General features: G+C 32.7%; 1 protein-coding gene across 1 annotated transcript; it reads left to right on the forward strand.

The window, feature by feature from the left end:
- The first annotated feature begins 4,040 nt into the window (after window positions 1-4,040).
- Window positions 4,041-6,792, forward strand: LOC130629757 (BTB/POZ domain-containing protein KCTD4-like). Its single transcript, XM_057443096.1, has one exon. The coding sequence runs from the start codon at window positions 5,842-5,844 to the stop codon at window positions 6,520-6,522; it is 681 nt and encodes a 226-aa protein (XP_057299079.1). The 5' UTR covers window positions 4,041-5,841; the 3' UTR covers window positions 6,523-6,792.
- The last annotated feature ends 6,230 nt before the right edge of the window (window positions 6,793-13,022 follow it).

Here is a 13,022-nt window from a genome sequence, read left to right on the forward strand (position 1 = left end):
TCCGGCAATACCTTGGTTGTGGGAAAAAAATAGTGATCGCTGGTCGCGTTAGACAGGACGGCGTATTATATAGGTGGTCGTTATAGCAGGTTTGACTGTACATGAATATCTCAATGCAACATCATGTACGAAGAATAAACTAATGAACAAGGTTTTTCTTCTGCCACACTAAACACAGGATGGTGTAAATTCTTATTAAAAACACAATGTAGGGCGCAATGTAGTATCTAAAAAAGTTTTTACGGAAAGTAAAAAATTGTGTACATACAGCGGTTTGTCAACCCTTGCCTGTCATGGTAAATGATGTAATTGCTAGTTTAAGGTCTGAAATTGTTCTTTTCTTTCAGAGCTGAGACATTTGCATTTGTAGGATATTAATATTTTAGTTGATGTGACGCTAAAAGCCACTTGCTGCGAAAATAAATAGTATGTATAGCATGTAATAGACATATTCTGTTCAAAATGGTTGCACGTAGCTTTGTTACAAAAAATTCCCTCAGAACCCGACTTTTACAGACATTGTTTTCGTTTTAAGGACTTTAATTTTGGGATCATGACAGAACGCGATTTTTACTGGCTCTGTTTTTAACGGTCACGCGTAATAGACCAATAACCAGGCTTGGTTTTCATTAGTAACCAATCCAATTTCTTCTTGGCCTCAACATGCCGACGGAGAAAGCACGCTTACGAAGACTATTCTGGTTTGAAAGTGATGGTGTGAGATTTTTGGGTCTTCTGTGATCCTTTTCTCTTCTGAGTACTTTTATTCTATGGGATATTTTATTACTGTATGTTTTCACATGTTAAGGTATATATTTCATCACGTTTTCTAGTCATGTATAAATGTTGTTGCTGTTACAAAAACTCATTCTGCAAAATAAAATTACTGAGTAATGTTTTTAACTGAACAGGGTATCAATGGGCTGTTTCATGTATTTCATTAAACCGAAGTTGTGATGAAAATTTTATGGAAAGATGTTACGCCTATACTCATATGCAACACGGTTCACCCGTACTAAACGCTTAACTTGGTGTTAGCGACGGGTTTTTTTCAGTGTTTTCATTCAAACTGAAGTTGCAATAAAAGTTTTTTTTTGTAAAAAGTATTACGCTTATACGCATGTGCGACATGGTTTATCTGTGCTAAGTGCTCAGCCCGAGGTCACGATTAATTTTTAACTTCCACAGAAACTTATGTGGCTGCATAAAATTATATTGACCGATTGTTTTTACTATGACGGGGTAACAATACGTTGTAGATTGGGTTTTTATTTTATCTAAAGTTGCAGTAAAAAATACTAAAATGCTGTGTGATTTACAACATACTGCATACCTGTACTAAAGCGATCCACGTGAATTTGTGGCACAGTTTGCGAATTTTATTAAGCGCTTCATTGAGAACGGCGTTTCGACGCCGGGTCCCCCAGTTAGTATTATTTATTTTCTTATTCACTTTGTTCAACCGAAAATAAGAGCCTTATTGTCTACGTAATCTCTTCAAGACTTAGGACGCTATTCGAGAAACTTAGTGAGTGGAGTCATCTTCGGTATTGAGTCATCTTCGGTATTCGTGCGTATTTACAATTCCTAATATACTCAATATTATATGATTACAACACAACTCAGGCTAAAATAACAACAATTTCTTACGGACTTTCCGTCTATACTTCTTAATAGTAGCACAATTATTCTTAGCTCGTGTAAGCATTTTAAGACTTGTTACCTTGCTGAGATTATACCTTTGAATCTTATACCGATTCCAGGATAAAAAAGTCCGGTTATCCGAGCCAAAGGGGATTGACTTCGTCTATTTTTTCCAGAAGAAACCGTATAGATAGGTATGAGATTCTATGCCAATCTTAATATTACTTTCTGAGTAAATTCCTCAACTTACAGGGAAGGGTGGGCGGGTTGTCTAACCCGTACGAATAGAATTGACTTGTGAGTAAAAATAGGTGGGAAAATTCTATTCAAGCATGCCTCGATTACTACGAAAATAAGTTACAATATCACGTTTTTTTCGTTAGATATTACAGACGTGGATTAAATGTTGATTGTTTTACTGCTTTTACCAAGCTTCAATAAATTCTTACTGAACCCTCGTGATTCTTGTGTTTAAACTTATCTTATAATAACCACTTTTGAACCGTAATTATAAACATTTAGAGTTGCAGTGATGCTTATTATATGATTTCTGAAATGAGCACGTGAAAATTCGGAATCAGGCTAAGATATGCTTACGTTATGCTTGTCGGGTAAATTAATTAAATATGAATAGTCAACGAAATAAAAAAAACTCACATATAACAAAATAACTTTTGAAAAAAAAATATTTCTCTCATCTTGTTTCGTCTTTCTCTTTAAAACTTTCCTCTTTTGATCCCCGCTATATACCTCAAAGGATAAAAATCCAGCAAAATTTAACTGTTGCCTTATAAGCTATACAGTGTCCATAAAATAAAATTTCAACTTTAATATCAACTTTACATAAAGCAAAGATCGGAAGAAAGTGATACTTAATTTTTTGGTATATTAAAGGCAATATCCCAAAACGTTCTTGCGTTAAACACGGTATAAATCTCCCTTTAACTTCGAGTCGTTACTTTCCTTAATTTCTTTTAATATTTTGGTTATGTGTTTCGGGAAGAACTATAGAAGTGACTTAAAATTATAACTTAACTTTTAGTTTAACATAAACAGCGTGGTTGTTTTCTTCACAAATTAGAACCAGTTGATATTAGAAAAGACAATAACCGTGTCAAAATTAAAACCAGTTTAAAACTAACCCTGATGTGAGATATAGGTTTAAACCGGCAAAATTTAAACCGGCATAAAAAATTTAGCACTGATATTAAGTTTTTGACACACGTGCAATTCCCATAGTAATTATAGATGAACAATGTAAGTGTTTGCTACAATTATAACACACGTGAACATCACGTTGTTTTAAAAATAGTGCTAATAGAATTTTAAAAGCTTTAATACACTTTTAATGATCAATGACGATATAATATTTAAATCTTAAAATCATATGTTATTTAGTTATAAAAGATAAAAAGAATTAAGGAAAGAAAACTGGGTCATTATCTAAAGAAGAAAGTAGCTGTTTTAAACATTAGAAAGTATCAATTTGAGTTTGGTTAGTCATGTTCAATTCATATTTCATTACTTCTCAACATTACTTCTTCAATAAGTGTGTCAAAAAATGCCAAAGAGACGTGTCGTTTATTATGAAGTTATTAAAATGCGGTTGAGTTTTATTTCTGTTTATAACTGTCACCTGGCGCAACCTTTTTCTCACATGAAACTAATGTTTTGTTTTTAAACATGGAAAAACCAACACAACACGAAGTGTTGGTTTCAAATCTAAAGAATTTCATTAGGCTTTTGTTTTGATTTTACAATCAATACGTGACGATCTGTTCCGGTTAATTTTTTGTCGTGTAATTACTGATAAAACATAAAATTGTCATTATTTTTACGTGTTTATGACAGGAAATTACTTGTGGTACGGAAGCATGCACTTTAAAGCTAAGGTTGAGTTTAAAGATTGTTTCTTGTGTTTATCTTTAAGAAAGAGGTTTGTGCTAATTTTTTGCATTTTATGAGTTCATACTTTTCTTGCTAATCTTCGGTAATATTTTCTTGGATCATTTTAATAGATATGATATTTTTATACGAACTTTTATTTTATCGTGTTGTTTAAATAGATTATTCGAAAAGTCGATTATAAATTACGTGTGATGTTACTAATAATTAACATTTGTTTTTATGGCTGTTAGTATATCAAGCAGTTTAAATATTAACTTATAGATATTAAACTCATTAATCCGAACAAATCTGTAGAAGCTTTGGAGGTTAGGGAGACAATACTATATCTGTCTCGGCCATTTCTAGTGTTTTTGTAAAAACATCTGATTTTATTTATTTCTAGAACAAAGAAGAATAAAATATTTTGAATATAGAAAAATATTAAATTTATTAAGATAGAAGGATATACTTGACCGTAAACAAAAAATCTTGACCTTGCTGGTTATTTTGTTATAATTCAGTGTGCTAGCTTATCTAAGAATGATAATTTAATAGATTAAAATGAGGAAAACAATAGAATAAAAATCAATTTGCAGCATTTCTTTATGATATTATGCATGTGATAAAACATTTATAAGAAATATATATTTGTATTGATTGTGTAGAGCGTAAAAGCTTTTTTTATCTCTTAAAACGTTTCGTTCATAGCCAGGTTCTCTTTATTGTAAAGAACAGCGGTCTAGGAAAAAATATTTTCTTCATACGTATAAAAAAGAAAAACAAATTTTATTATGGCTGACGTTGTTAGTGGCTGGATAGCTTTTTTAAAAGTAGTCTTGAATTTAGTCTTGCGAGAAAACTTGTATTTTATTTCTTCACCTTATTTATTATTTATTAGGTTAAATGCAAATAAGTTCTGTTTCTAATGGTTTTCCTAGACATATTTCTCCATTAGATACCTTTTTCTCTAACTTCTTAATTGGAAATACCGTGTTGTTTTGTGTTCATCTTTGACGAAAAGATAAAAGGCTCAATGCTTCCATACCTTTTTATGCAAATTTTAAGTAATATTATCTTAGATCTTTCTTAACCATGTTAATGTTTTTACACGTACTCGTTCATCATGTTGTGTATTTATTTAGACTATTGTTACACGAAGAAATCCTTTAGGGATTAGTGTTGTATAAATAGATTATTGTTTCTCTGAAAAAGTCAATTACGAATTACTATGTGATCGTTAAGTTAAACATAATTAATTGAAGTTTGTTTATATCCCTGTTAGTATATCATGTAGCTTATAAAAGGCATAGTTATTAGACTTATTAACTTGGACAAATATAACTCACAATAAAATTTGATAACAAACTATTTAATGAGACATCTTTACAGTATTCAGGAACTGTCATGACAATAAGATATTTGTCTTGCCAATCCCTGACGTTTTTGCTAGATTTTACATCGGATAGCAGTTGTGTCATTAAAGCACTTGTCGATTTCTAGAACAAAAAGCGGATAAAATATTTGGAATATAGAAAATATTTTAAAATAGTAAGATTGTAAATTAAGTCTCAAACTTGTCTCTAAACAAAGAAGAAATAATATAGAGCAAAAAATAAAGAAAGGAAAAAAATAATAATTAGAAGAAAGAAACAAAAACCTGTGATTTTTCTTTGTAACATTTGCTTATGAAATTACGTATGTTATAAAACATTTATAAGAAATATATATGGCTATATTGCTATATTAATTGCGTTGAGCGTACAAACTACATTTATTTCTTAATACATGCTCGTACATAGCTAGGTTCTGTAATCTATTCTTCATTTATAAGAAAAGAAAAAACTCTTTATGGCTGGTGTTGTTAGTGGCTTGATGTGCATAGCTTTTCGAAATGTAGTTTTGAATATTATGGCTGAAATTGTCGGTTACTAGATAGTGTTTTGATTTTCAGAATGTAATGGCAAGAAAATTTCATTTCAGGTTTGAGAATTAAGTTTCTTTGGCATCATTTATTTTTTTAGGTTTAGTTTAAATACTGTGCATAGGTTATGGGACTAATGGTATTCGTAGACATAAATCTCCCTCTTTGCTAACCTTATTGAAATAACGTTACTAGCTACCAAAACATTTATAACATTTGAAAATAGAGGAAGGCCTTATGATGCGAATTGTTAGGCTGTACTTGATTCAATGTATTTCAAAAATGATTGTGGATGCATAATTGTATGTTGTTCTTCCGTCTGTGTAGAAACATTATATAGACATATAACAATTTACCAGGTCTTCATATAAGCGATAGGTGAAATTGAGATGGCAAACGAGATCATAAAACTTAACGTTGGAGGTGAAATATACACAACAACGCGATGCACATTAACAAAATATCCACAATCCATGCTTGGGGCGATGTTTACAAATTCAATGTCAATACACCAAGATGAACATGGCGCATATTTTATCGATCGCGATAAGAAAGTCTTCAAATACATCCTGCAATTTTTACGATGTGGCAAACTTATTCTTCCCAGTAACTTTAAAAACCTGGATTTGTTAAAAACAGAAGCTGATTTTTACCAAGTTCAACCGTTAATAAAAGCTGTGGATGAATTTGCGACAGAGAAAACAGAAACATGTCAAATGGTAGAAACTAGGCAAAGAGGTTTGCTGCTGTTTTCTGCATCTGGACATTCTCTCTGTGGACAGTATTTGAATCATAATTGCGTTTACATACAAGATGCTTCATTTACTTACCAATCCAATGCCATACAATTCTCATCTAAAACCATACAGTTTATGGATTTCAAAAACTATTTAGCATGTAGTAAAACGTGGAAGTTAGTTCAGACGAACAGTTTAAACGAAGCAAATGCTAGGGCATACATGTTGTCGTTGGGTATTTCCTACAAGGAAGTATTCCGTAATGATATTACATACAGCAATGTTGCTGTAGAAGAGTGGAGACGTATTGATGGAGCTACTATCGGTGTTTAAATTTTACTTCATTTATATTGAAGCAGTTTTATTCATACTAAAACACTCATTCAGCATTTTCCTTGGTCATTGCAACCACTTTCCTTTAATAAGTACTTCGCCTGCTTTCTAAGAGACGGTTATCGAACGAAATTTGATAACGGTACGCATGTTGTAAAGTTTTATAAAAGAAATTATTTAAAAGAATTATTAATTGTGTATATAAAGTTATATGGCAGGTTTTAAAAAAGACTGTAAAAGACTTGATGCAGAATAATTTATAGCTAGGAATACCTTTCTTCTGTATGATTGTTTCATAAAGAATGTAATAAGATGGCTGTATTGTTCCGTTCAGTGCACGATGCACTCAATTGTCAAATTTGTAGGGATAAGATTAGGTTGAAAACTCCGCACGTTATAAATCGTAGACGTATGCCAATAACACTAATTTCGAAAAAACAAATTCTCTTAAAAGAATATGCCCTTTCCAACTAAGTTTACCTTTACAGCCTAAAGAGAGATGCTAAGCAAGGCTTTTAAAAGGAGTAGAGATCTTTGAGAATAAGTACTAGTTATCGTACTGTGCCAAGTGCAAGTATCTGCGAAGGTTAAGGAACAAGAAACATATAAAACATGTTAAAAGTTTTCTGTGCGAAAACTAGTTTATTATTAGCGCGAAAATGTTATTCTAGTTAGCAATTTGTAAATGAAATCTTAGTAACATTCGAAAGCGTTGTTCGAAAAGTCAGAGAAAAGAACATACGTTTTTTTCGTAACAAAACGACACACCATGAAGTGTGACACATTTCGAGGAGCTTTTTTAATTTCAGTTTAACGTTTCTCGTGACAATGTGGAATTATATATTAACCATAAAGAATTACTAAAATTTTATTTATTTTCTTTGATTGACTGTTTAACCTTGGAGTTTAATGATACAGAAACTTTTCCTTCCATTGAATGTTTTACATGAAAATATAAAACAAACACTTTGCTGACTATTTGGTAAAAATTTAAACTCCACCACTCCCCGCCATTATGAAAGCCTTGTCCATTTTTTACACTTTGAGTATTAAAAATTGTCCGCGGCTATTTTTAACGAATCACATTCGTGATATTTATTGGTGCTATTACGGAAAAAAATATACTTTTCAGTTTCTCTACTTTTTCTTCGGAAAATGTAGCAACTTGGAAGTATACTTAAAAGAAACCTGACTACATCGAAAAATGCAACGAACACATCACAACGGGCCTTACAAACTTCTCAAGAAGGATCCTACAGAAGTCATCAAACGAGAAGGAATATCTTAATGGAGTTGAAGAGAAAAGAATACATCGACGATAAGCAGTGTTACCGACTGAAACCTTGTGAAGGACCACTACCACGATTTTACGGACTACCAAAAATTCATAAACAGGCAAATCCAATTCGACCAATAGTCTCCTGCACTGGAACACCGTTATACGACCTATCAAAATTCGTTGCTTCTATCCTCACAGCAAGTGACCACAGCAAAAACTCAAAAGAATTTTCGGAATACATCAGAGAAATAAAGATAGCAAACGACGAACGCATGGTATCATTTGATGTCACATCACTCTACACAAATGTTCCCAAAACAGACACCTTAAACATCATTAAAGACCTTATCGAAAACGATGCTGCATTCGTTAAAAAGACGAAGATTCCAGTACCGGATTTTCTGCGTTTGGTCGAACTTGTTCTAACCAAAACATGGTATCTGTTTAATAAGAACTTCTGCACTCAAACAGACGGAGTTGCCATGGGAGGCCCTGCCTCATCAGTAGTCGCAGAAATATACATGCAGGCACACGAGACAACAGCATTAGTCACATCAGACAGACGTCCAAAGGTTTGGAAAAGATTTGTTGACGACGTATTCGCGATAATCAAAAGATGTCATCTAGAAGAGTTCCATGAACACATCAACGCCCTACATCGGCAAATCAAATTCACTGTTGAGCTTGAACACGATGGAACTTTCAGAATAGAACTTTAAGCATATTTTCATTGCGTTTGAAAAGAAATTCTTTTCCTGCGGTTGTTCGAACGTTTATACTGTCGGAAGACATGGTTTCTACATACATAAACATGTATTTTATTATTCATCTTAATGCCAATGTTTTTGTGATTTAGATCTACTTTGGCTATATATCACTTCAGTTCTTTTGTTTTTACCAGGAAGTATCGCTTTCCTGGACACTTTGGTCAAACACAAGAATGGTTCCATTTCAGTTTCAGTGTAACCTAAACCAAAACACACTGATTAGTACCTTAACTTCTAATCAAACCATCAGAAATCTTGCAAAGAAAGTGTCATATCTTCATTACTGAATCGTGCCAACAGCGTAGTCAGTGACAAACAGGAGAGGAAAGAAGAAATTTGACGTGTAAGAAATGCATTAATCGCAAATGGATGCAGTCATAAAGTCATCACGCAAGTAGAAAATAAAATGAAAAGAAGAAGCAACGGAGACAACAAGGAAACATCAGAGGAATTCATTGCATCAGCATTCTTACCCTTCGTACCAGGTACCAGCGAGATCTTTCGTCGAGTTTTAATGCAACACAAGATCAAATGCATTCTTAACTCTAAAGACACCCTAAGAAGCACTTTGTCTAAACCAAAAGACAAAATAAACCTAGAAGAACAAAGCAATGTTGCTTACGAAATCCCGTGTAAAGATTGTGATGCAGTGTATATAGGCGAAACAAAAAGAAAGTTTAAGCAACGAGGACAAGAACATATGCACACAATGAGAAACGGAAATGTGAAGAAAAACGAAATTGCGTACCACATCTGGAGCAGAAGTCATCAGTTTAATTGGGATGAGAAGAAAATAATTGACAACGAATCCAGAAAAACGAGCAGGAAGATTAAAGAAACTATTAACAGTGTAGAACGTAACAAACACATAAATAGCATCTCGTATCAACTTCCTGAGATTTTGTTACCAGACCTACAGAAGAAGTAGTTACCTAAATCTAGGTCCGAAAATGTTAATTACCGTAATTATTTGTAATTATCAGCTCGTGTCTGATTGGTTAATTTTTATGAATTTCGATCCTCTGCAATTATAGAAATACATGCTCAACATCATTTTACTTTCTCCGATGATGGGAGAAGGATCTCCCGAAACGTCGCCTACTAAACTATCATGTTTAAGAAATGATAAATTTTCCATAGTAATATGAATACTGAACAGACAAACCGAAATAATATCTTCAATAAGATCAATTTATACTGGACCAACAGTCTCTAAAAAGGAAGTATGCTACAAAATATAGAAGCAATACCTTTAAAAAGTTTTGTCAAGGCAATATAGTAGCCATAAAAATAAAGACTTAGCAAAAGTACAGCTAACAAAACTCACTATTTCTTCAAACAGAAATAAAAAAAAAATCCACCAAACACACCACTACTGAATCATCATTAACTATCTCTTCAAGAAAACAAGTTTAATATGATCTCTCTACATTTTCTTCGTTTATTTCTGTTTAACTTCGACAATTGCTCGTTTAATTTCACAACAAACACAAACACTCCACCAACGACAAATGTCAGAACTTTCAGAATAGAACTATAAGCATATTTTCATTACGTTTGAAAAGAAATTCTTTTTCTACGGTTGTTCGAACGTTTATACTGTCGCAAGACATGGTTTCTACATACATAAACATGTATTTTATTTTTCATCTTAATGCCAATGTTTTTGTGATTTAGATCTACTTTGGGTATATATCACTTCAATTCTTTTGTTTTTACCAGGCTACCAGGTTCTAAATGGCCTATAAACCATTTAGCCAGGCGCTACATGAGAAAACAGCAACCTCGGTTGTTTGCATGCATCTCACTGCGTTTGGTCTATGACGTCACAGCCTCAGTCGCTATTTCCCCGTAACACCCGGCTATTTCCCCGTAACACCCGGTTTATAAGCTATTAATACTACACCTAAAGATCTCTAAGAAATCCTTATAATCGGAAAAATAAAAAAGATACACTTGTTAGGATCATCCTTAGACCTTGAAACTTACAACACACCTTTATTTAATCAAGGAAAATCATACTGCTAGTTGTGGAAACGTGATTATTCTATTATCCCGATTTTTCCGAATTTTACTGAAGAATCAGTAAATTTTGACCAATTTAAGCATCTTTCCATACAAATTATGAAAAAAAAATCAAAACATATGTTACATAACTTTTATTTGGCTGTGAGAAACTTTAAACAGAATGTGAAAATTCACTTTATTTCACAAACCCAAAACTTTTGAAAGAAAAAAACACTGTGTTCTTTGAGGCTTGTTTTGTTCGATATCTTGGACCATTTCAGCTTTAGATTTCAGCACGTGATGAAGCTTGACAGACTTTCGTTTCTGTCTGTCAAAATGTTTGAAAGCGTTCTTTATATATTTCTGCCTACAGCAAAGCACAGTATAGAAATTCTAATTTGGTTCATGAATTTTACGAACAAAAAACGAAAATATGCTTTATTGACTTCAAAGTGTTTGACTAAAATAATAGTTGCGAACACTATATAGAGGGTATTAGTGTTAGTAGTTTGACAAAACTTTGATGATTTATTGATATTAGGTGTGTATTTAAGACAACTGTAAAGTTGGCTAACTAGCTATAGCCAAAAAACATATTGTTTTTTACCCCTCCAAAAAGTTTACATTCGATACTGTAAGGTCTGATTACCTAGTTTACTGAAACTCATAAAAAACATATAAGTTAGGTAATAATTATTTTGCTAAGAAATGGTACCCAACTTTTTATCCCAGCCAGATATTACAGGTATGATGGTATTACCGGTTATGTACGCAGGGATGATGTGTTGCCGAGCAATGCATCGTAATTATTGCCACATTCCCCTGCTATGATGCTTTTACCTTTTCATTCAGTATACTTAGATGTTTATTACCTTAAAAGATGATTTTTGAATTATTGCTCAACTGTCACTTCATTTGCGAACTTTTAGTATAGCACGTACTTACAAAATGGATGCTTATAAAATTCTTGCTAAAAATTGTAAAATATGCGGTGATGTATCACAAGATGAGAAAAGTTATTAAATCCCCTATGAAAAAGACAATTGTAATTGATATCAACAAAAGTACAAACGACTTCTAAGCCGGTTATTTCAACTATCAAGATAATATCGTGCAACACCAGTTGGCATTGATCTAACGTATTCTAGATTTATATTTTCCTGTGTAGACAGGCTAATAAGGTTAATTAACAAGTTATTTATTACCTTGCTAATTTTTTTATTATAATAACAAATAAATTTGACGCCATTTGTTAAGTACAGTCTTACAAATTAAATCACATATTATCCCGGTCTTACTAGATTGTACAGCACTGAAGAGATAGTAAAAAGCGACTGCAGTGTAGAAAAGACCGTAAATTTTGTTTTGTACAATTTGAATTAGCCAAAGTTTTCAATGTTCACATCGAATTTAGGAGTTATTAGTTATTGCACCTATTTCGTCCGGTTCCTGACGTTACAGAACATTTGTGCTAAATTTGCAAGGGTAGCCATATGCAGGTATATTTATACAAACGCGAACGAATAAATGAATCAACCTTTATTTAAAAAAGTTTCCCAACATGTCAATGAAGTCTTAAACCAAATTGACATGTACATGTTTGTTGTAAGCGCCGTGGAACATGTTTAAGGTATTGAGTAGGCTTTCTCGTAAGCATGATTATATGTACGCAATATTTTTTCATAACAGCTTAAACACTACGTAAGGTTTTAACATACACCTTATGCATAAAAAAGTGGGCAAACAGTGACAGAAGGTTTTAATACTTTCTGCTGATTACAATTTTGAGCGTTTTTAACTGACCAAACTTTTTTACCGATCTCTTTTTTAACCCCAAAAGATGGTGACTTCAACAAAAATGAAATTCTTGTGATACTGAAAAGAAACAGACATCATCAAATAATTTAAAATAAAAAGAAAACGGCTACGAAAAAGACCTACAAAAATAGGTGGATATATTAGTTGTGCATTTTACTCTAAACTATCAAACGGAACTAATACTTTTCCTCTTTTTCTGCTTCATCTATACCATTAAAGCCACATTCTGTCTCGTGCGCTTTCACAGCCATGCTAGGGAGACACGAAATTCAATTTACAGAGGACGGTGAACATGTGGAGTTCACGGGCTACCAACTAGTATTTTCTAATTGCATTACGAGTCCTTCGCAGTAACGTTTCCTAGTCAGGATCATAAAAATTGCCAACGTCTTTTTTTCTTTATTAACTTCTGCACCATCTCCCATATTATCGTGTGAGCCAATGATATCACTTTTAAGCATTTGTTTTATCATAGAGCACTTTTCAGAACGTGTGCAAAATTGGATTGGACGAGAAAGTGCCAAAGCACAAATAACGAGACTTAATATAGATCGTAATACTTTTTTTCTCTCAAAACATTATTCATTAGGTAAAGATGATCAATAATAATTTTTGATTTGCTTAATTTT

This window comes from Hydractinia symbiolongicarpus, chromosome 2 (assembly GCF_029227915.1).
Source record: "Hydractinia symbiolongicarpus strain clone_291-10 chromosome 2, HSymV2.1, whole genome shotgun sequence".
Lineage (NCBI taxonomy): Eukaryota > Metazoa > Cnidaria > Hydrozoa > Anthoathecata > Hydractiniidae > Hydractinia > Hydractinia symbiolongicarpus.